The sequence below is a fragment of the Theropithecus gelada genome, chromosome 4 (assembly GCF_003255815.1).
Source record: "Theropithecus gelada isolate Dixy chromosome 4, Tgel_1.0, whole genome shotgun sequence".
Lineage (NCBI taxonomy): Eukaryota > Metazoa > Chordata > Mammalia > Primates > Cercopithecidae > Theropithecus > Theropithecus gelada.
Window position 1 is genome coordinate 36,384,039 of NC_037671.1, and position 21,845 is coordinate 36,405,883.

A 21,845-nucleotide genomic window follows, 5' to 3' on the forward strand; every position below is an offset into this window, starting at 1 on the left:
CAGACCAGCCATCCCCTAAGAACCAAGCTAGGCTGGGCTCCTGTAGTTTTGTCTCTAGCCCCGTCCCTGGACACACCTGTATTCCCAGTTAGGGCACAGCACGGGGCCCAGCACTTCCCAGGCCTCCCAGGACTAGCCAGGCCCCAGGTAGGGCTGGGACCCAGACAGCCAGACCCTGACAAACCCTCTGGTGCGCATTCCTGAGCTCCTGCCGGCATGTGCCAGGAGCACATTTCATTCCTCTTTTTTTTTTTTTTTTTTCTTTTTTTAAGACGGATTCTTGCTCTGTCACCCAGGCTGGAGTGCAGTTGCATGATCTTGGCTCACTGCAACCTCCACCTCCCAGGTTCAAGCGATTCTCCTGCCTCAGCCTCCCAAGTAGCTGGGATTACAGGCTCGTGCCACCATGCCCAGCTAATTTTTGCATTTTTAGTAGAGACGGCATTTCACCATGTTGGCCAGGCTGGTCTCGAACTCCTGATCTCATGATCCGCCTGCCTCGGCCTCCCAAAGTGCTGGGATTACAGGTGTGAGCCACTGTGCCCAGCCACATATTTTACTCTTATATCCTGCTTTATTCCCATTTCACAGATAAGAAACTGAGCCCAGAAAGATGAAATGACTTTCCCAAGACCGCACAGCCAGTCAGCGTCTGAGCCAGCGCACAGGTCTGCCTGAAGGAGCCTGACCTCTTATGCACCTGCCGCCACTTCTGCAATGCAAGCTGGAGAAGACAGGGCATATAGGTAGAGTGCCTGGCCTGACAGCCCTAGCTCCAAGTCCTGCTCCGGCACCAGGCTGTGTGACCCTAGGCAAGCCACATCACTGCTCTGAGGCTAAGTTCTCCCATCTGCAAAATGGGGACAAAACACCTAGCCCGCCGGTGTTGCACTTCACTGCATGGTCATTACCAGGATCTGTAATACTCACAGGGGGCGTCTGGTCCAGGCAGGGCTCAGTCAAGGGCCACAGGATTGCCCAGAGCATGTGTGGACAAGGGTGGAGGTGGGGAATGCCAGTGCCAGGACTTCCTTTAGGCCTGGTGCCAGTGGCCCAGTCAGTATTGAGCCACTCCAGGTGCCTATGGGCCACCTATGGGCTCCCCACCTGAAGGACAGAGCCAGGTTCCCATCCCAGCTCCTCCGTGTTCTGGCTCTGTGGCCTTGGGAAAGTGACCCCCTCTGGCCTCCATTTCCCCATCTATAAAATGGCCATAGTCATGCTCCTCTGAAGGACCCAGAGCCCAGCACACAGTTGGCACCTAGGACTCGCTCACCACAATTCTAACATGCATCCCAGCCTGGCCAGCACGCTCTCCCCGCCACTCCCCTCCCCGGCGCTCCTCTGAACAACTCACAGATGATTTATACTTCAGAGGACGAATCAATACAATATACAGCCAAAGACATCTTTAATCTTTCGCAGGGATTAGGCTACAAGGTACAGCGGTCTCTTTCTACCGGCCTCTCAATTCTGATTTCAATTTGGCCAGCTGGAGTGCAGCTCTCTCTCTCCCTTTCTTTTCACCTTCTAAAAGATGTTCCTCCAAATCAAATTTCATTTATTGGGTTGCGCGAGGAGATCTAGCTGCCTAACCTGCCCTGGCCAGGCCCCCGTAGGCTGTTGCACACTGGCATGGGGTAGCCTTGGAAGTCTGGGGACGTGGGAGGCCCAGTCAAGCAGGAAGCCAGGCCCTCAGGGAGGTGCAGATGGTGCATGGGGCGTGGCAGGCACTGTGAGGGGCACCTCTGCCAGGACAGGAGTGCCCCATGCTAAAGGCCTTCGCATAATAGCAAATTTTAGTTTTCTAGATCATGAAGTCCTTTTAAAAAATCTTGGTAGACTTTTTTTTTCTAACCACCCAATACTTGATTAGATGTTGATTTAAAAAAAAGTAAACAATAGGCTTACCTTCAGCCAAAACACAATGCCCAGACCGCACCCCTATCCCATGCCTCTCCTGTCCCTCCAGGCTGTGTGTACATGGGCATACCTGTGTGTCCCTGTCATACCCTAGCACTTGCACAGGGGCTGGCCCAGGTGGGTCTCAGTGAGCACGCAAATGACAGAAGACAGAGAAGACAAGAGTACAGAAACAGGTGAGACCTCTAGTTCCAGAGCCAGCCCTTCTGGGTTCAAATCCCTTCTCCACCTCTTACTTGCTGTGTGGCCTGGTGCTAGCTACTATTCAGCCTCTCTGTGCCTGCACTTCCTCTCCTGCAAAATGGGGATGAGGCAGCATCTACCTCGTATGGCAGGAAGGACTGCCCAGGACAGCAGGTGCTGGGCACAGAGGGAGGCCTGCATGAGCACTGGGGGTGGCTTTGAGGTCCCTCAGGGCAGGGACTGAACACAACTGAACACAGAGACTCACAGCCCTCGATCCCTTCCCCCATCCTATACCTTTGTCCCTAAATCCTGCAAAGGTCATGCCTTGAACAGAAAAGGCAGGAGGCTGGTGTGGGGAAGAGTTCAAGCCGCAAAGGAGGAAAGGAACCAGCAGAGTAGGGTAGGAGGTGCCATCCAGAGGGAGGTGCCCAGGTCTTAGGTCTGAGCAAAGGAGGAAAGGACATGTGGGTAGCCCGAGGGAGGGGCTGGGCTCTGGGGTTCTGAGGCTCTGACACTGTCTGCCAGGGTCCCCAGGTGCTATTGCCAGCCCGCCTGGAGGTAGGAGTGGCGTACTGTTCACCTCTGCTTCCTTTTGCTCTGCCAGGCTGCCGGAGTGCAGAGTGGCCTGGAGCCTCAGCCATCAGTCAGCGCTGCCCCACTTCCCACCGCCCCGCTGCCCCCTCCACCAGGTGGAGGCACCCAAGCAGCTTCAGCAGTACAATTAAAGAGGCTTATCTGAGATTTATAGCAGCATTATGCTCACGGGGTGTTATCAACGGCAGCCTCTGGACACTCTGTAGTCCTTAGGAAAAGCAATTAGAGTCCTGAGGCCATGAGGGTATAAATATACAGACACTATCACCCAAGGTCTCAGGCGCTGGCAAGCTGTGTAGAGGCAGGGCTTTGGGAGAGACCAGGGGCAGGGCAGACGGGCCCTCTCTGCAGGAGGTGGGTCTGCCAGGAGGGAGAAGGGCCTCCCCGCTTCCCCCACACACCACAACAGGGCCCCGAGGAAGTCACAGGCACCATCCTTCAGCCCCACAACCTCCTAGGAGCCGTCCCATCTTGGCTCACCCCAGCCCAGGTGAAGGCACCCCAGCCCAGGGCTGCCTGCTGCTCCCAGATGCCCACAGCTGCGGCCCACGCAGCCAGCCCTCCCAGGGCACCAGCAGAAGCAGAGACCCAGCCAGGGTCTCTGCTAGGTGGGTCTCTGCGGGCCCTGCTAGGTGGGAGTCACCTGCCAAGGGGTTAACCCTTGTTACTGCTCAGCCGCTTATCTCTGGGGACACCTTTATCACAGAGCATCTGAGGACAGCAATTTAAGGCAATGCAGCAAGCTTAATGGGGGAAGGTGGCATCAGGGTATGAGGGGAAGACCTCGAGGAGAATAAATACTTGCCAGTTCCTCAGACTCCACCCACAGGGACACCTTCTTCACTGATGCCCAAACCAGCACAGGTCACCCGCGGCCCTTCACCCCTCACCCCCAGCACAGACAGGTCAATTTTAGGGGCTCCAAATTCCTCATTCCTCTGAGAGCCTGCCTGGCTGTCCACCCATCTCCCGAGTCCCTGACAGCCCTCTAAACAAGGCCCTCGTCCCCACCCCGTCCCTTCCTCTGCTGTGAGGACAGCAGCCGCCCTGCAGGCTCCCGCACCAGGGAAGTCAACAGTGCCCTCATCTGCACACCCACGTCTGCGAAGGCCTCATACCTGCCGTGCACAGGAGTCACCCAGAGCCCAGTGAGGCCATGGGCCAAACTGCAGGGCTCAAAGAGGAGGACAAGGCCCACCTGGCAACAGCCAGGCAGTCAGAGCCCGCATCAGGCCCCGGCTGGGGGCTCTCGGTGGGTCAGTCACATGCCCCCAAGCCCGGCATGACCCCGCAGCCAGGCGCTTGACTCACCGTCCTCACGGGACTTCTGGATGAAGGCCTCCACACCGCTCTCGCCATAGCTGCCCTCCGAGGCCACCGTGGACACGTAGTTCCACTTGAGGGCACGGACGATGTCCACCATGGCCTGGGCCTGGTACGTGTCCGAGGGCACCACGCGGGAGAAGAAGTCGTAGCGGCTGTTGTCGCTCAGGTCTGGCGCGGTGGAGGCGTAGCTGATCTGGGGTATCTGAGGGGCGAAAGGGGCTGCTGAGGGTGGCGGCTGCCCCTACCCCGCCGAGCCAGCCCTACTCCCCTACACACCAACCTCCCTCTGGTCCCCACAGCCTTGGGACCACTACAGCCCACCCCTCCCCATGGGCACTGCCTCCTCCTCCAGAAAGTCTCCCAACCAGCCTCCCTGGGGTCCCCAAAGACACTCCAACCACGCGCAGGTACACACACACACACACACATACACACGTACACACACCACACACACATACATCCTGGGAGCCTCTGGCTGCCTCAATTTACACAAAGAGTTCAAAGATCCCAGCCCAGGGAAAATCCCCACATACATGAGATGATTCAGTCTGTGGATTTGGGTGTTAGGAGGGGCCCTGAGGGGTCAGGTGGCCCATCCCATGTCCCCAGGCAGCCCCTTTGGTCAGGACCTAGCAGACCCTGTCCCCACAGCTCTCTGCCAGCTCAGCCTCCTTCCTCGTGCCCTGCTCAGGGGAGATGGAGCCTCGATTCCAGCTCCCCCGTCCCCCACTCCACCCCCAAGGATGGAAGCCCAGGAAGCTAGCAGGGTGGGCTTCAGGAAGTCCCTTCTCTCTGCAGCTGGGGACACTGAGCCCAGAGTGTCACCACCCTGCTGGGTCCCACAACCTCTCCAAGGCAGAGCTGACCCAGGGCCCTGCCCCAGCCCCAGGGCTTTCTAGTCACAGGGCATCTTCCTGCCTCCACAGGCCTCACCTGGACCCTCCCCAGGCAGGCATGAGACTCAGACCCCATGCCTCCTGTAGATACACCCAACCATCCCCAGGACAGGGAAGGGGTATGGTCCCTCCTCTCCACCCCTCCCTTCCAGGGCCCCACCCACTGCTCTGCTCTCCTGGCTGGTCAGGGCCTGTGGGCTCCACTCGCCGCTTGGCCCACAGGAACACTTCTCCTTCCTGTGTGCCCTCGGCCCACTCAGTTGTCCAAGGGGACAGGGGTGGGGAATGCATATTCATCCCGGCTGGCGTCAAAACTAAGATTTTATGCCCCTAAGGAATCACTCAGATTCAATCCTGGCCAAGAAACCTGTGGCCAGGACTTCAGACCCAGTGGCAACCGTGGGTGGGGAAATGTTCCTGGGACAGGAATACTTGGGGTGCACCTGGCAAGTGGTGCCAGGTGGGAGGTTGGGGGTGCACCTGGCAAGTGGTTGCCCACTTGGCTAAAGCCTAATGTGTCCCTATCCCCGGGACCACCTCCCAGACCAGTCAGCTCCCCTCCTCAGGACAGGGCAGAGCTTCTGCCAACCTAGAAGCCCCACCTCAATATCCCAACATTCAACTCTGTTCACTTCAACAAATACTTTATTGAGCACCTATGATGTCCTGAGTGCTGAGGACAGCAGTGAATAAAACACTCACGGAGCTTCCTTCTGGTGGGAGGAGAGGAGCAAGCAAGCTAACAAGTACCGGGACCATTCTCCACAGCCATGAGGCCTCACAGAGTGGCATAAGGGGGTGGGATATCAGGGTAGCAGGTGGCAAGGCCAGGAAAGGCCTCTCTGGGGAGGCGACGGCCGAGCAGAGCCAGCATGAGCAAGGATAGGAAGGTATTGGAGCCCAGGGAGCGGCAGCTCCCTGCGGAATGAGCTTGGTGTGTGGGTGGCCAAGCAAGGGGCCTGTGTGGCCGGAGCAGAGCAGGATGGGGAGAGTCAACGCGTAGTAGGCCCCACAGCCTCTTAATAAACGGACAAATGACAATAAGGAAGTTGACTGGGGCAGGGAGGGTCCACCCTCCCCTGAGAATGCCCACTGCCAAAAGCATGGCCCAGATGGCTCACTGTCCGCCTCCCCTGTGGGAAAAGCCCAAACCACTGAGACCTTCACGGGTGAGGATGTGGGTAGGGGAAACAGTTAACTGGTTTTTTGGATTTTCTAAGCAAGGGTTCTAAGCACGGGTTAGAAACCCTAAGTTCTGAGTGCTTTGCCTGAATTCCCTCATGTGACGCTCACAGCCTTAGGAGACAGCTAGTGTAATTATTCCCATTGTGCAGCTGAAGAAACTGAGGCCAGGGGAGGTGAAGTAACTTGCCCAAGTTTTTTTCAGCTGGTGAGAGGCAGAGGTGGGATTTGAGTTTAAGCAGTGTAGCTCCCCAAATTCTACTTGAAACTGTCTCCCTAGGAAGTGTGGGAGAAGCTGTGGAGGGAGGCTGAGGGGTGAGCAGACAGGAGAGAACCTTAGGGTTCTAAGCAGAACAAGGGTTAACTCCCAAACCCCCTCACGGTAGGTCTTGTGGTCTTTATAAAATGGCATGTACTACATTATCCACTGGCACTGTTTGTAACAGTAAAACTTTGGAAACAACCTGTATGTCCATCAAGAGGGGATTGTTTAAAGAAGTTCCAGCCAGATAAGGAATATTACACAGCTGTGAAAAGGAACGAGGCTGATTTCCAGGCACTGCTCTGGGTGGGTCTCCAAGATATTGTGGGGTAAAAATAACAGCAATAAGGAGGCAACATGCAGGTGGAAGCTGTTTACTGTGTGAAAGGGGAAGTGCATACTGGCTGCTCTGAAACAAAACACGTGCATTGCCTCAGGGGAGGAAAGCAAGTGGCCGAGACAGGATCGGGCAGGGACCTTTCACCTTCTACCCTTTGTAGGTTTCCAGTGTTGAACCATGCACATCTTCACCCATTTGGAAAGCAAACCACACTTGAATATACCTGAATCTATGTGTCCCCTCGCCTGCTCTGTCAGCAGTGACTGAAAACTAGCCCAGTCCTCTCTGCCTTGGAGAACACTTAGCATAAAAACAGCACCCTCTAAAATGTGAGCTCTGACTGGATATTTTTTAATTCACTTTAAGGTTGTTATTTTTGAGGTCTGAAAATGGTATTCGAGTCATGGCTGGTTTGTTTTTAAGAAATCTTGTGTTTCAGAGCAGTTTCTCAGCCTTTGCACTCTTCACGCTGTGCAGGGGAGGTTAGTTCTTTGTTGGGGGGAGGTCCCTGAGAGACAAGTGTTTTGTTTACGTCTCTCGCTGGCCTCTGTTGCGCCTCAGCCAGGAGCGATCATCACCTGCCTGCCTCCATGCCCCTCCTGATCAGAAGCTTGTCCCTACTTCTGGTGTTTCCTCCCACCGGGCCTTGGCTCCCGGGAGAGGGAAGGAGGCCCACTCCGGTTTCTGGACTTGCTCAAGCCAGGCCTCACAGCATGCAGCAGATGGAAACAGAGGCCCCCCGAGATGAGGTGGCTCCTTCTCACTCCTCCCTATTCCTCCTTCCAAGCTCCTGTCTAGGCCCAGGTGGTGCTCAGCACAGGTGGCGAGCAGGATGGACAGATGGATGTCCGGGCATCCCCTGTGGGGCCAGTCTCGTTAGAAGCCTTCAGACCCTGGCCCACATCCAGAGCGGGGCCCTGGCACACCGGCCCCAGCCCACACTCCATTCCCCAGAGGGTGGGGGGCCAAGCATGCGCTCCTGCAGGATACGCATGTCAGCCTGCAGAAGAGCCCCAGGCCCCTGATTTCAAGAGCCCAGGAGGGGCCCCTGACCTTCCCCTAATAATTCCTGAGACACTGGAACAAGGACCCAACCCTGAGACGAGGGAATCAGGCTCCTGAACAGGATCCCGGGGATAAGCCAGCCTCCTGTGATGTGTCCACCTGCCAGCCTCTCCTGTCTGCTCTCCCCACAGCCTCCCTCCTCAGCTCCAGCCCCTCCCACACTTCCTAGGGAGACAGTTTCAAGTAGAATTTGGGGAGCTACACTGCTTAAACTCAAATCCCAGCTCTGCCTCTCACCAGCTGAAAAACAACTTGGGCAAGTGACTTCACCTCCCCTGGCCTCAGTTTCTTCAGCTGCACAATGGGAATAATTACAATAGCTGTCTCCTAAGGCTGTGAGGGTCACACGAGGGAATTCAGGCAAAGCACTCAGAACAGCGCCTGGCAGGCGGTGAGCACTAAGGGTCAGCTCTTAGGGGAGCTGTCATTCCTCCGCTAAACTTCCGCTGGCAGCAATCGCCTTCTCTTGCCTCTCTCTGACTTTACCTCCTAGGACTCTCCCGCTCTTCCGGCCCCCTCCCATCACGCACTCTCTCCATAGTCTCATTGTTGTCACTGTCATTGTCACAGGGACATTCTGGGAATGCTATCGGGCTCTCCAAGGCTCTCTTACCCCAACCTGGAGTGGAGGGATGGGGGGCAGGAGGTGTCAGGGGCCGCCACAGGCGGGCAGGGAGCCATGTCTGCGTCTAAGCAGGTGACTGTGACAACCTGGCCCATGTGGGGCTCTGACGTCTCTTCAACTCCCACTGTCTCCGCAGCCCAGCCCGAGCAGGAGGGGGACGTGCAATTTACATTCTCCTCAGAGAACGCTCCTCTCCTTTCCCAACAGCAGCAGCAGGAGGGGAGGGAGACAGCGGTGCCCGCCCCGGTGCCAGCTGCTCCATCCCTCTGCCTCCTTTGCTTCCCTCACCCAACACATTGAGCACCTACTGTACACTGGGCACTGTTCCAGGTGCTGGGGACGCAGCAGCTTGTGTCACACCCTCAAGGGACAAGAGTCAGAACTCAGATTCCAGCAGCCCCTGACCAAGTACAGGCATCCTGCTCTAGGTCCCTCTGTCTGTCCCTTTCTCCTTCCTCTTTGTCTATCTTCCTCTGTCCCCAGAGCCCATGACCTCATCTCCCACATCCAAATCCCCCTGCTCATCAAGGCCCAACTCAAATGTCACCTCCTCCAGGCAGCCCTCCCTGAGCCCTCATCCTTCAGAGGGGGCCTAGCCTTCCACAGCACTGAATGCAGCCGCTCCAAGGGCACCAGGCACATCCTCCCGGTGTTACTGTTCTCTGCCTACTCATCAATTCAACAGGCCTTCTAAGCACCCCACCTTGTGCAGGCAAGGCCACGTGGAGAGATGCAGAGGTGAACTAGACTCTTCCCACCCCCAAACACTAGTCAATACCCACTGCATCCTGGGAGACACCAGCAGAGATGGCAGAAAGTGTTTGTGCAAAAAGTGCTCCACTGTCTGGGCCCCCTGATGAGGGGTAGGTTGTACGGCCCCCTGGAGTGACACACAGTGTGCCTGCAGCCACCACCCAGGAGAGCCTCGGCTGAGATAAGGGGTGAGTGGCTGAGGGCTGGGAGGATGCATGAAGAAACCTCTCTTCCTCTTCCCCTGTCTCTGGCTTCTAGAGTGACAAGGAGGTCCATGCCACATGAGGAAAGACAAAAGCTGCTTCCGGACTTAAGCAACAATGAAGATGGATTTCAAGTACATCTGAGTGTGTGTGCGCATACACACATGCATGTGGGCGCATGGGCTATAGCATGTGTCCTGAGCACATGGGTGCCCTGCACATTCATTCATTTATTCCCCCTACAAAGAGGCATGGAGCACCCACGGCCTCCAGGCATAGTTCTGAGGGCTGGGGATGGACTATGGACAACTGCCCTCAGTGGGCTCCAGTCTAGATGGAGGCAGGTCATGCAGAGGTGCATCATAAGCTTCGGAGTCTGTTACATGGGGATAAGGAGCGAGGAAAAAAAAGAAAGGAAAGGAACAGGGGAGTGTTGCAGAGTGGCCAGGAGAGACCTCTCTTACAGGGCGATGTCTTTGTCAGGACCCCAGCAGGGAGGGGTATTTGAGGCCAAGGTGTTTCAGGCCAAGGGAGCAGCCAGTGCAAAGGCCATGTGTGCATGCCTGTGTGTGTGTGTGTGTGTGTGTGAGCATGTGTGCATGCCTGTGTGTGTGTGTGAGATCATGGTGCATGCCTGTGTGTGTGAGCATGTGTGCATGCCTGTGTGTGTGTGTGTGTGAGATCATGGTGCATGCCTGTGTGTGTGAGCATGTGTGCATGCCTGTGTGTGTGTGTGTGTGAGATCATGGTGCATGCCTGTGTGTGTGAGCATGTGTGTGTGTGTGTGTGTGTGTGAGATCATGGTGCATGCCTGTGTGTGTGAGCATGTGTGCATGCCTGTGTGTGTGTGAGCATGTGTGTATGCCTGTGTGTGTGAGCATGTGTGCATGTGTGTATCCAGGCACACACATGTGTTTAGTGCCTGGATCTGCCCTCGGGCTGCCCCAGGCCCAGCCAGCAGCCTCACACAACCAGCCCAGGCATGCTGATACCGGCTGGCACACAGGCGGTGACCCAGAAGGCCACAGCTCCAGCTCTGGGTAACTGGTTCCCAGAACCGCAGCATCTGAAAATCCACTGAGGGCAGCTGGTCCACATCCCACGCCATCCAAAGGTGGAACGAGGATGCTGGAGGGCAGGGAACGTGTCCAGCGTCTCAGTGCCCACCCGGAGCACAGTACTCAGAGTCTCTGAAGGCTGGAGCTTTGTTCAAGACTGTTCGGCTCAGTTAGGGTTGAAATCCCCACCACAACCCCCACAAGGCCTCGTATGCCCCAAGTCAAGTGACCAGACGTCCAGGGCCATCACCACAGACACCCCAGGGGCTACCTGACAAAACCCACACTCCTCTGCCTGTGACCTTTTCTGTTAAAAGCACCTTGCCTTTCCTCTTCTGCCCTAATGCTTGGCACAGCATGTAAGTGTCCAGCACCCATCAGAGCCACCCTGCCCGGGGCTGTGACCCAGCTTCGCTATCCAACTCTGCAACCTTAGGCAATCCAGTGAACCCTCTCAGTTTCCTCCCCATAAAGTCATCACAATCACAACAGAAAGGACCGCATCAGCAAATACACAAAAAGTGCTTAGAACAGGCCAGGCGCGTGGGGGCCCTGGGCAAATGCTAGATATTCTTATTAGAGAGAAAGGCAGGGCTAGGATCATTGTGCCCATTTTGTAGATGAGGAAGCTGAGGCCTGGAGAGATGATAGTGTCCTCTGAGTATCCCCATCAGGAGATGTCAGAAACAAGGTGCTGACTGAGCTGCTTGGGCCCCTGTTCCCACCCTCCTGGGCATGCCCTGCAGGCCTCCAGCTCTGCCCCACCCTCCCTGCTGACTCTGCTCTTTCTGTTCCACCCACAGGCCAGGCCATGCCACCACAGATTGAGTCTGGGATCTTGCAGCCACCTCTGGCCACCAGCCTAGGCCCAGCCAGGACCCAGGCAGACCTTAAGATCCCCACCTGGCCGGCGCAGCCCCTATCGCCCAGGGAGCAGAGGAGCCTGCGCAGGCCGGCACAAGCCCCAGGCTTGGCTGCATGCTCCTTGCCCTTCTGATCCTGGCTGCTTTAGGCCCTCCACCGCCGGGCTCTCAGCATCAGCTGTTTGCTTCACAGATAAAAGCTAGTGATGCTTTTAGGTACATGAAAGCTGCGGTGGACAGGAACGTGTGGTTCAGAGAAAGAGGAGGAGAGTGCCGGCTTCCAAGGGCCTTGCCTGCAACATCCCCCACCCTGACTCCTCAGGGGCCTGAGTGGTGCAGCCTCCCCCACAGGGCCTTAGCTGCAGAGATTGGGGCGGGGCGGCCAGAGGTTCAAGAGGAGGGGTTGCCAACTGCCCTTTCCTTCCTCCCTCCCTCTGTGGGCTGGGCGAGGGTCTCACCTGCACACTCAGTAGGGCTCCCCTTCACAGAGCACCTGAGCACCCCTCTGGCCAGGTGCTGGGGACACAAATTTAAATAACACTCAGAGAATCAGCCTAGTTGGGGAGTCAGACTTGTGGCTGGGAGAACAAAGATTCCCCCCAATCTCCCATGGGCAAGGGAAGAGCCACAGGGTGAGGGGAACAATGGCAGGGCCTGGGGGCCAGGCTGGCTGTGCACAGAGGCCCAGCCACAGGGGCTTCCCAGGCCCTGCTAAGGAGGGCAGGACTTTCCTGGGAGCCAGGGCAGCTGTGGAGGGAGCCTGGGCAGGGGTACAGGTGGTCAGAATGGCCCTCAGCCTGCAGGGGAAGAGTCTGGAGAGGCAGGCCTGGCAGTCCAGGAGGAGGCGGCGAGTGCACTGCAGACAGTAGCTGACGCTGCCTGATCTGGGACAGGGGCTTCGGGGTGGAGGGGAGGTGGGTGGCAGGCACTTAGCGGGAGACTCACAGCATTGGGGATCAATTATATGTGGTCACAGAGAGAGTGGGGACCAGCAAGGGGTGCAGGGAGGCAGCAGAGGGAGTAGGGTGGGGCCAGCACACGGAGAGGACACCAGCAGTCCCCAGACTTCAGCCCTGACCGGGCCCATCGCTGATGCACACCACTGGGTTCAGGAGCAGAAGGTTAGAGTAACCCAGACATCTTGGGACAGCCCCACGGAGGCCTCACACACCCATGCCCTCCACGGAGCTGTCCTGACCCCAGTGACCAAAGAACAAGGCCTAGGGGAAATGGCGGGGGGCACCTGGGCAGGGGACTGAGTGGGCACAACTGGGTGGTCTTTGGGAGTAGCAGGATAGACCCCAGATCGGGAGACTGTCTGTCCTTACCCCAGCAACTCCTCCAGGGACACACAATGGGGCCCTTCGCCTTCAATGCCGCCTTCCCTGACACCCATCAGAGCCATCCGGGAACACCAGCCCCTTCCCCACAGACCCTCCAGGAATTCGAATCAGGCCTGCCTGGGCACTCACCTCAGGACTTGACGCCCTCATTAATCAGATCGATTCCTCTGCTCTGTGGACGCAGACCAGCTGCCAACTCCTGCCCTGAGCATCCAGTCACTCTGGGGCCTGACCATGTGCCCCTGTCTGGCCCTGGCCAGCCGACCTGTGCCCCAGTGCACAGGTCACAGATCAGCCTGCGAGGGCCCACCCTGGACCAGCCCGGACTCGGCCTTCTTCCTGTTAGCTGAAGAAGCTGCAGTTGCCACCCCAGGGCCCTTGGCCTCCCTTGCTCTGCTCCTCCCCCCAGCCTGGAGATGGACCTCCCCTCTGCCCAGTTCCAGGGTTGCTCTGGCCCTCCTCTGCCCCTGTAACCTATGCCCCCCACGATACAGCCCCCTTCCTATCACACCACGACCTGCAGTTTCCCCTCTGTGATGGAGAGTGCACGTCAGAGTGTCCTAGGCTGCAGGCACTATCATCAAAGACAGTAGAACTGGCCATGAGGCCCATGCGGTCCCTTTGCCTCAGCTGCTCCTGTAGCCACCAGCCTCCCCCCATACACTCTCCCAGAATCCACCCATGCTCCTCCAAAGCTCTGTCTGCTCATTCATTAATTCACTCACTTGACCAGGTTTACTGAGCACCCACTGAGTACTCTGCATGATCCCTGCCTTCCTGGAGCTGACATCGGAGTGGGAGAGACAATCGATAGTGAATGAATACACACAGAACTAATGCTGGGTGCTGGGCAAGAGCCATCAGCCCAGCATTTCAAGATCTCTGCCTTCTTGGGGCCACTTGAAAAGTTGTGGACAATGAGCTGAGAGCAGAGCATGCCCATCGCTTCTGTCCCACTGCACTGAATTGCAGTCCTGAGACCTACAGGGTACACATTTCCTCTGCTACTGTAAGCAATGGGTCCCTGAGCAATGTTCCAGCCCAGCCTGGGTCCCTGAGCAGAGTGCCTAGCCAACCCCCAGAGACACGTAACACAGCAAGAGTTAAGCTGACGCTATTTTAAGCCACGGAGCTTTGAGGGTTGTTTGTTATGGCACCATCACCTTGCCTATGCTGACAGACCCAAGGAGCAGTAAACATTAGGCTCCAGCTCTGGGAGAACTGGGAATGACTCTTATTTATCTCCACCTCAAGGCCCTGGATGTGTCAAGTTCACACTCATCACAGGCTGGTTTGGGCAGAATTGTACTGAATTAAATTCACACGCATACATGCAGTCCTCATCATCATGAGAGCTAACACTTATCGGGTGCTTACTATGTGCCAAGAACTGTCCTAAGTAGCTTCATGCACCCTAACACCTTCAATCTTAGAATAGCACTATGAGGTGGGCCTTCTTATTCTCCCCATTTTTCTGAAACTGAGGTACAGAGATGTTAAGTTACTTGCCCAAGCTCACACAGCTAGTGTGAGCCAGGATTTGAACTCGGACTAGCTGCAGACTCCATGCTGCTGTCAGGTAAAACCTGTCTCCTCTGTACATGGTGGGCCTACACATGCATATGCATTTACACACACACACGCAACATCTACACACATACACTGAGAATCTGAGGGTGACGCTGCAGCCTCTAGTGAGAAGGCCGCCCCATCCTGCAGGGCAGGATCCTCAGGGCAGTAGCCGGGAGACCAGCCCTGCTTCCTTTCCTTGCTGAGCCCCCACCTCCACTCCTGGCTGTCAAACTAAGGGCTGAAGTGGCCCACTCGTCTCCAGCACAAAAGATCGGGCAGGAGCCCTGGAAAGTTGTGTAAAATGGCTCTGCTTTGAGCAATAGCTAGTTTCTATACATAATTATTAATTTCATGCTTATTATATGCAAACCTGTCTCCCAGACGAGATGAAATTGATTTAATTAGAAATTCCATCATCAAGCCTTTTGCATCTGAACTTTTAATTAGGATCACCAACCCCACACGAGGCTGCCAGAGAGTGATCTCGTGGCCCCTGACTTCTCTCCCGGAGGCCAGGGGTATGGCCAGGACGTGTGGACCACCACTGCCACCTGTGCCCTAGTGGCCAGGTCAGGGTCCCTCACTAGGATCCTAACCTGTCCTCCACCCCCACAGCATGGCCCTGAAGTCCCAAGGGTCCTCTTTTTTCTCTTGGCACCATCATGGGGAAACAGCTTGGGAAGAGTTTTTTGCACCATCTTGCAGCCAGCGGGAAGGACTGGGGCATTTAAGGTGTGCAGGGGACAGGAGCAATAACAGGCCTCCCCACTTCCTGCAAAATTCACACACCAGCCTTCCTTTGGGAGCCCCTGCCAGGTGCTAATAAAATGCCCTTTACGGCTCAGCTCAGAGCAGTCTGTCAGAATTACCCGCAACACTTGGCATTTTAACAAAGCATTTTCATGCTCAACACCTCTGATCTCATCTCCAACCACTCCCAGCTTGGCCTCACTGACTCAGCTCCAGTCACGCCAGCCTCCTTACTGAGCCTCGAACTCTCCAGGCACACTTAGCCTCAGGGCCTTTGCACTGGCTGTTCCGCTGCCTGAATGCTCTTCCCCTAGACATGCATGTGGCTCGCTCCCTCTCATCCCTCACTTCAAGACTTTGCTCAAATGTCTTCTTCTCAGGCAGGCCTTCCCTGACCAATCCCACCTCCTGCCCCTGCACCCCGCCTTCACCTCCTCTGCTTTGATTTTCTGCACAATGATGGCCTACTAACACACTATATTTCCTTACTTAATTCATATAGTATCCATCTCCCTCCAAAACAACAGCCTGGGGCTTCATGCTATCCCCCCACTGTGTCTTCAGACACTTGGCACAGGACAGGCGTTCATTGAACAAAGGGGACACCTCATTCCCTCTGCACAGCCAGCCCATGAGACAAGCACCTCAGTGCTGAAGTGCCTTCAGCCGGTGAGTAAGCCGAGGCCCAAAGCCTCAGGGCCTTGTCAAGGTCACAGAGCTGGTCAGCAGCTCCAATTCTCACATGGTCTGACGCTGCACCCGGGCAAGCCAGTGGCATCACTCTGCAGTAAGCGGGCCACCCACGGCAGTGCCTGGCACACAGAAGGTGCTCTGAGGTCTCCTTCCTCCCTCCTGGGTTCAGGCAGGACCCTCCCTCTGGCATCCCTCACCTCCTGGGACCTGTCACACCGTATCCCCCACTGACACCCCCGGAAGCAAATGCTGGGAAGCTGCCCCATGACACCTCTGTCTCCCCATCCCCGGGTTCTGCCCAGCCTCTTATCAGGAGAACAAGCGGACACTTGGATTAATTTCCAGGCCCGTTCTGAATTATGTTTTCCAGGAGAGAACCAGACAGACGCAGGCAACAGGCCTTTGAACAAATATTTCCCCAGAAAGCGCTTTATTCAGCCCCTTGTCTCACCCTTTTAAACATTACATGTTTTCTTAGGAGCCCAGGAAAAAAGAGGGGCCCGATAAGGCATGGAAGCTGGAGAAGAATAGAGGGCATGGAGTGGAGAGCCTCGGCGGTGCTGACAAAGGAGGCGGCTCGATGCAGGCTCAGAGGCAGGGCCGCAGATAAGAGCACCCAAGAGAGCGGGCAGAGGCGCGGACGAGGGAGAGCAAACGCGATCCTCAAATCAGCACTTGTCCTATTTCATAGGCGAAATGTAGATCAATAAATTACACTCACGTTTGCAGGTTTTACATGCTGACTCAGTAACCTTGTCAACAGTGATCCGTCGGGGGAGGCCAGGAGGAGCCCAGGTGGGCAGGGCAGAGGCCCATCGAGGAGCCCCAAGGGTCACAGCCATGCCCCCTTTTCCAAGGAGGGCTCAAAGTCCAACTTTCAGAGGTAAGAAGCTGCCTCACTGAGTGACCTTGGGCAAGCCACCTCCTTTGTGAGCCTCAGTCTCCTCACCTGTCCGCAGGCACCATGGTGAGAGACTGGCGTGTTTCAGGCACTGCGAGGGTCCCGAGGGAGAATGGGTGTTACAGAAGCCTGGGGAGAGGGGAGGAATTGGCCCAGACGTTCGGAGCCAGCCATGCACCTCTCTCACACACAGGAGGTGCGGCAGAGGCTCATGCACAACCTCGCTTGGTAACCCTCACCACGGCCCCAAGGTAGGAAGCTGGAGCCCGATCCTCAGATGAGAAGCTGCCCCTCCGAAGCTGAGGAACGTGCCTGGGCTCATACACAGGCCCACCCAATGGCAAGCCGGGCTTCCTCTGTGCCACGGTGCTGTCTGTGGGCCAGGACACAGGCAATGCTGACCCTAGGTCACACCCAAATGTCCAAGGGGCAGGGAGAGCTGGGGGCAGCCCAGGGAGGCTGTGGGACCCAAAGGGGTCAGGCTGAGGGTGGGGCAGGGCAGGCTTCCCCAGGGCTGGGGACACGGAGCGGACTGGGCCAGGGCCAGGCATCCTTGCCAGTGGGCGGGAGGCGGCAGCAGCACGAGGCTACTGGAGTGTTCTTGTCATCATAACAGGACTGGTGGCTGTCGGCTAACGAGCACCTACTCTGTGCCAAGCACTTCATGTGGATTATTCACTTCTCCCTCACACAACAATCCCATGAAGCGAACTTTACTTATTACCTTCATTTTTCAGATGAGGAAACGGAGGCCCAAGAATACATGGAAACAGGATGACACAACAAGTGGCAAAATGAGATTTGAACCCCGGTCTGTCTGGCCCCAGCCCCTGAGCACTCTCACCCCCTGCTCCCTCCCCACCTGGCACACACTGTGTGTCCATTCCCAGCCTCCTGCCCTTTGCCTACACCATCCCCGTACCCAGGAAGCAGCCCGGATGGGGAGTTGAGAGTCCCAGTTCCAGGTCTTTCCCCACCACATTCCTTGGGCGCCACTTCACATCTATGAGCCTCAGTTTCTGCCTCTGTTCAATGGGGGCTTAATTAGGTGAGCACTGCTGCTCTCATGGGTAAGGACAGAGGGGCCTCCACAAGGTAGGAGTAACAACATCCGAAAGCCCCTTCTCCAAAAGCCGACAATCCTCACACAGGCAGGCGCGGGTCTGGGAAAACCTCAGTGTAGTGCCTGGGGTGTCCGTAACTGCACCCCATGTCCTGATGACCACATCACCAGGAGCACTGAGTGCTGGCAACGGGGCGTGGCTAGGCCAAGAAAATTAACCATGGTGTCTGCCCAGTGCGCTCTCGAGTCAAGTTAATGTGCAGCGCTGTGTGTAATATATTGCACTATATTAATATAATATGATATAATGGGATGTATTACCATTATTGAACACATGAGCCGATAAAAGTCACATCACCATCTTTCCCCATAATTTATATCACAGCCAGGCCAGGGCCAGGCTGGCAGCCCCAGGCTGGCAAAGAGAAGGCCCTCTTGGGGCTCTGGGGGCTTCCACTGGGGAAAGGGAGCCTGACCCCTGGGAGGGGGGCCAAAAACCAGCTCGGAAGGAAGATGCAGGCAAGGCTAGGTGACCGGCCAGGCTGGGGGTGCTGAGCTGCGGCTGGGGCTGCTCGGTCCCCTCTCCCCAACGCCAGTCCTCATTGCACTTGGCCCCACTGCAGTATTTGACCCAGGTAGTCCCTTCCTCGCTTGGTGGTCCCACTCCTGACACTCCTGGTCCCCTCCTTCCTCTCAGCTTCCTTTGCTCGTCCTGCCTCTTGTCCCTGATCCGACCCTGGTGGCCCCCAGGGCTCAGCATTCCCTTCCCTCTGTCTGCCTCTCCACTCACTCCCTGGGGCCTGGGATTGCCCTCTCAGGAGTTCACCAGATCTCACTACGGCAGGCGAGGAGACAGAGCATGCACCCCTGAGCTCGAGGCTCCCATCCAGCTGCTGCTCCCCTGGGCTATCCAATGGGTATCCCAAACTCAGCAGGTTCAAAGTCCTTCCCCGCCAGGTAACTGCTACTCTGCCCTCCAGCTGTGCAGGCCAGAGTGTTGACAAAGTCCTTGAGTCCTTTTCTCACACATTCCAAACCTGATTTATCAGCAAATATTGTTGGCTCTACTTGAAAAGAGATCCAAAATCCAACCACGACTCACCTCCTCCATCAGGACCGCCCAGGTCCACAGCTCCAGCATCTCTGGCTGGGCTATCACAACAGGGCCCTTAGCCTCCTGCTGGTCTCCTGCCTCCCACACTTGCTGTTCCCACACACATGCACAGTGCACTCCCACCTGGCAGCTAGAGGAACCCAATTAAAACCCGAGTGACACCACAGGGCACCTATCTTTAAGAGGATCCCGGCCGGGCACGGTGGCTCAGGCCCGTAATCCCAGCACTTTGGGAGGCCGAGACGGGCAAATCACGAGGTCAGCAGATCGAGACCATCCTGGCTAACACGGTGAAACCCCGTCTCTACTAAAAAATACAAAAAACTAGCCGGGCGAGGTGGTGGGTGCCTGTAGTCCCAGCTACTCGGGAGGCTGAGGCAGGAGAATGGCATGAACCCGGGAGGCGGAGCTTGCAGTGAGCTGAGATCCGGCCACTGCACTCCAGCCTGGGGAACAGAGCGAGACTCCGTCTCAAAAAAAAAAAAAAAAAAAGAGGATCCCATCACGGCCAGGCGTGGTGGCTCATGCCTGTAATCCTAGCACTTTGGGAGGCCAAGGCAGGTGGATCATCTGAGGTTAGGAGTTTATGAGACCAACCTTGCCAACATGGTGAAACTCCGTCTCCACCAAAAATACAAAAATTAGCCAGGTGTGGTGTCCGGTGCCTGTAATCCCAGCTACTCGGGAGGCTGGAGCAGAAGAATTGCTTGAACCCGGGAGGCGGAGTTTGCAGTGAGCCGAGATCGCGCCACTCCACTCCAACCTGGGAGACAGCAAGGCTCAGTCTCAAAAAAAAAAAAAAGAGGAAAGAAAGAAAAGAGGCTCCCTTCTCATAGAGTAAAAACCACAGTCTTTCAATAGCTCCCAAGGCCTCTACACGACCTGCACCATTAGCCCCCTGGCCTCCCTTCCTACCACCCTCCCCCTCACTCACCCTGCTCCAGCCATTCCAATGTCCATGTTGTTCCTGAACAGGCAGGAGCAGGCAGGAGCCCACCTCAGGGCCTTTGCACTGGCTGTTTCCACACACTACTTCCTGCAACACCACACCTTTCACTCACGCATCTAGTGAGGAATGTCTGCCTCCCGCTGGCACATCAGCCCCCTGAGGGCAGGGGATAGATCTGCCTCGCTCACTGCTAGAGCCCCGGGACTTAGGACAGTGCCTGGCACCCACACCGTCATCTTGCAGGTTCTGCAAATAAATATTAATGACAACTACAAACAGGCGAGCCTGAGCAATGGTCGGCTTTCACCTGCTTCTCATCATCAGGTTTCTTCAAGATTCTGCTGGGGGATATTTTCTGCTTGCAAAGAGAATTTGGAAACTCCTGGCCTGGTGTGGATAAGGCAGCTGAGGAATGGATGGGCCAAGCAGCCAGCAATTCAGCCAAGACCACAGGCGGCTGGAGGCTGGCCCCTCCCTCCGCCCAGCAAGGCCTCAATGGCCCTGGGGCAGAGCTGGCTGCTGAGCACTCAGCCTGCAGGGGGTATCTCCGAAGCCAGGGGTGAGAAGGACCCCAAGGGATCTTTGGCCGATTCCTGGCTGCCTCCCACGGCTGTCCTTGGACACTGGCAGCCCCTGGCTCTGACCTGATCTCTGGTGGTGCCCGCAGGAAGGGGCCCACATACAGGTACTCATGGTAACCTTCCACTCCCTCTAGCACCTGGCAAGTGGGGGAGGCAATATGGCTCCACTCCATGATGGACACATACAGAATATACCTCCTGAGCACCTCTATGCGCCTGGCACCACGGCAAGCACCAGGAGGCCACAGTAAACAAAAGCAGACAAAGCTGTGAGCTCGTGAAACCGAGTCCAGCAGGAGAGCTGGCCTCTCACCAGACCCACACGCCAACACACACAAAATTGTGATGTCCGAGAGGCAGTGGGGATGAGAGCCTGGAACAAGGTCCTGGATCTGGTCAGTGTAGCAATGGAGGGCTCCCCTGAGGAGGCGGCATTTGGCTGACATCTGGAAAACAGGTAGGCAAAACCCAGATGAAGAGGGGAGGGAAGCACATCCCAGACAGAAGGGGCAGCAGGTACAAAGGCCCTGTGGCCAAGGGCCCATGGCAGGTTCAAGAAACTGAGAGGCCAAAACAGAGGATGGGAGACATAGCATGATGGGCAGGATGGGCCCTGGATACCAGCGGGAAGCCATTGCAGTGGTCCAGGTGAGAGGAGACAGCAGCCTGGACCGGGATGTCTACGGAGATGGAGAGAAATATGACCCTCCCTCAAACCCTCTGGCTCCTGGGTGTCTCCTCCTTTGACAAACAGTTGACAAGCCCTTGCCTAGACACTGAGCACACCAAAAACACAAGGGTCTGGAGCCAGGAGACAAGGCTAACAAGTTCTCCAAGGCCAGCTGCATGGTTCCCCTCTGGGCCAAGCCCATTCTTTCAAGAAAACAGGGGTGCTGTGGGTTCTCTAGCTGCCTCTGCGGCACAGGCAGGGCGAGGAAGGGCAGGGACCCAGCCCAGAGCAGGAGAAGAAGGCCACCCTACCCAACCTCTGCCATTGCCACACTCCACAGCTCCGTGAGCTTGCCACAATGGGAAGACCTGAATTCTAACTCACCGCATGACCTCAAAGCAGACGGTCCTCCTTCCTGTGCCCCAGGTTTCTCATCGAATAATCCTAACAGCCACTATAATAAGAGTTAACAGCTCTCAAGCACTTATGATGTGTCAGGCTCTGCTCTTAGCACTGCTTATGCATTAATTTATTTAGGCCTCACCAGAAACCTGTTGCAGACAGAGCTGCTAGTGCCTAGCCCAGTGCACTGCTGAGGGGACTTGCCCAGAGACACTCAGCTGATAAGTGGCTGAGCCGGGGCTTGAACCCTCGCAGCCGGCCTCTGCCTGCCATCACACTATGCTGCCTCCACAGAGAAATAAGGATTGGATGGAATCACCTAAGACCCTCTGGCTCTGTCGTGGCAGCCTCCTATGATCCTCAGCCCAGAAATCCAACCTCCCAGCTTCTCTGGAAGGATGGCAGACCTGATTTGGGGGGGCCTCCCCCGCATCCCTTCTACTTCCCTCCACGCCTGCAGAGACCTTCCAATGTCCAGTTCAGTGCCCACAGTGTGCCAGGTGCTGGGATGTGGCAGAGAACAGGTCAGCT

At 56.4% G+C, this 21,845-nt stretch overlaps 2 protein-coding genes across 11 annotated transcripts in view; both read right to left on the minus strand.

Moving 5' to 3' along the window:
• Positions 1–21,845, minus strand: part of LOC112622829 (40S ribosomal protein S10) — an 846,014-nt gene that overhangs the window by 489,864 nt on the left and 334,305 nt on the right. The window lies entirely within an intron of this gene.
• Positions 1–21,845, minus strand: part of GRM4 (glutamate metabotropic receptor 4) — a 136,052-nt gene that overhangs the window by 64,903 nt on the left and 49,304 nt on the right. For 5 of the 9 annotated variants that reach the window (XM_025382733.1, XM_025382731.1, XM_025382729.1 and 2 more), the window contains one exon: positions 4,015–4,231. The exons of 1 other annotated variant lie outside the window; for it this stretch is intronic. In XM_025382733.1, coding sequence (XP_025238518.1) covers positions 4,015–4,231 — 217 coding nt within the window. Of the gene's footprint in view, positions 1–4,014; positions 4,232–12,748; positions 12,843–14,787; positions 14,915–16,355; positions 16,627–18,700; positions 18,759–21,845 lie in introns of those variants that run through there. 3 more of the 9 variants (XM_025382735.1, XM_025382734.1, XM_025382738.1) reach the window with 3 other exon arrangements.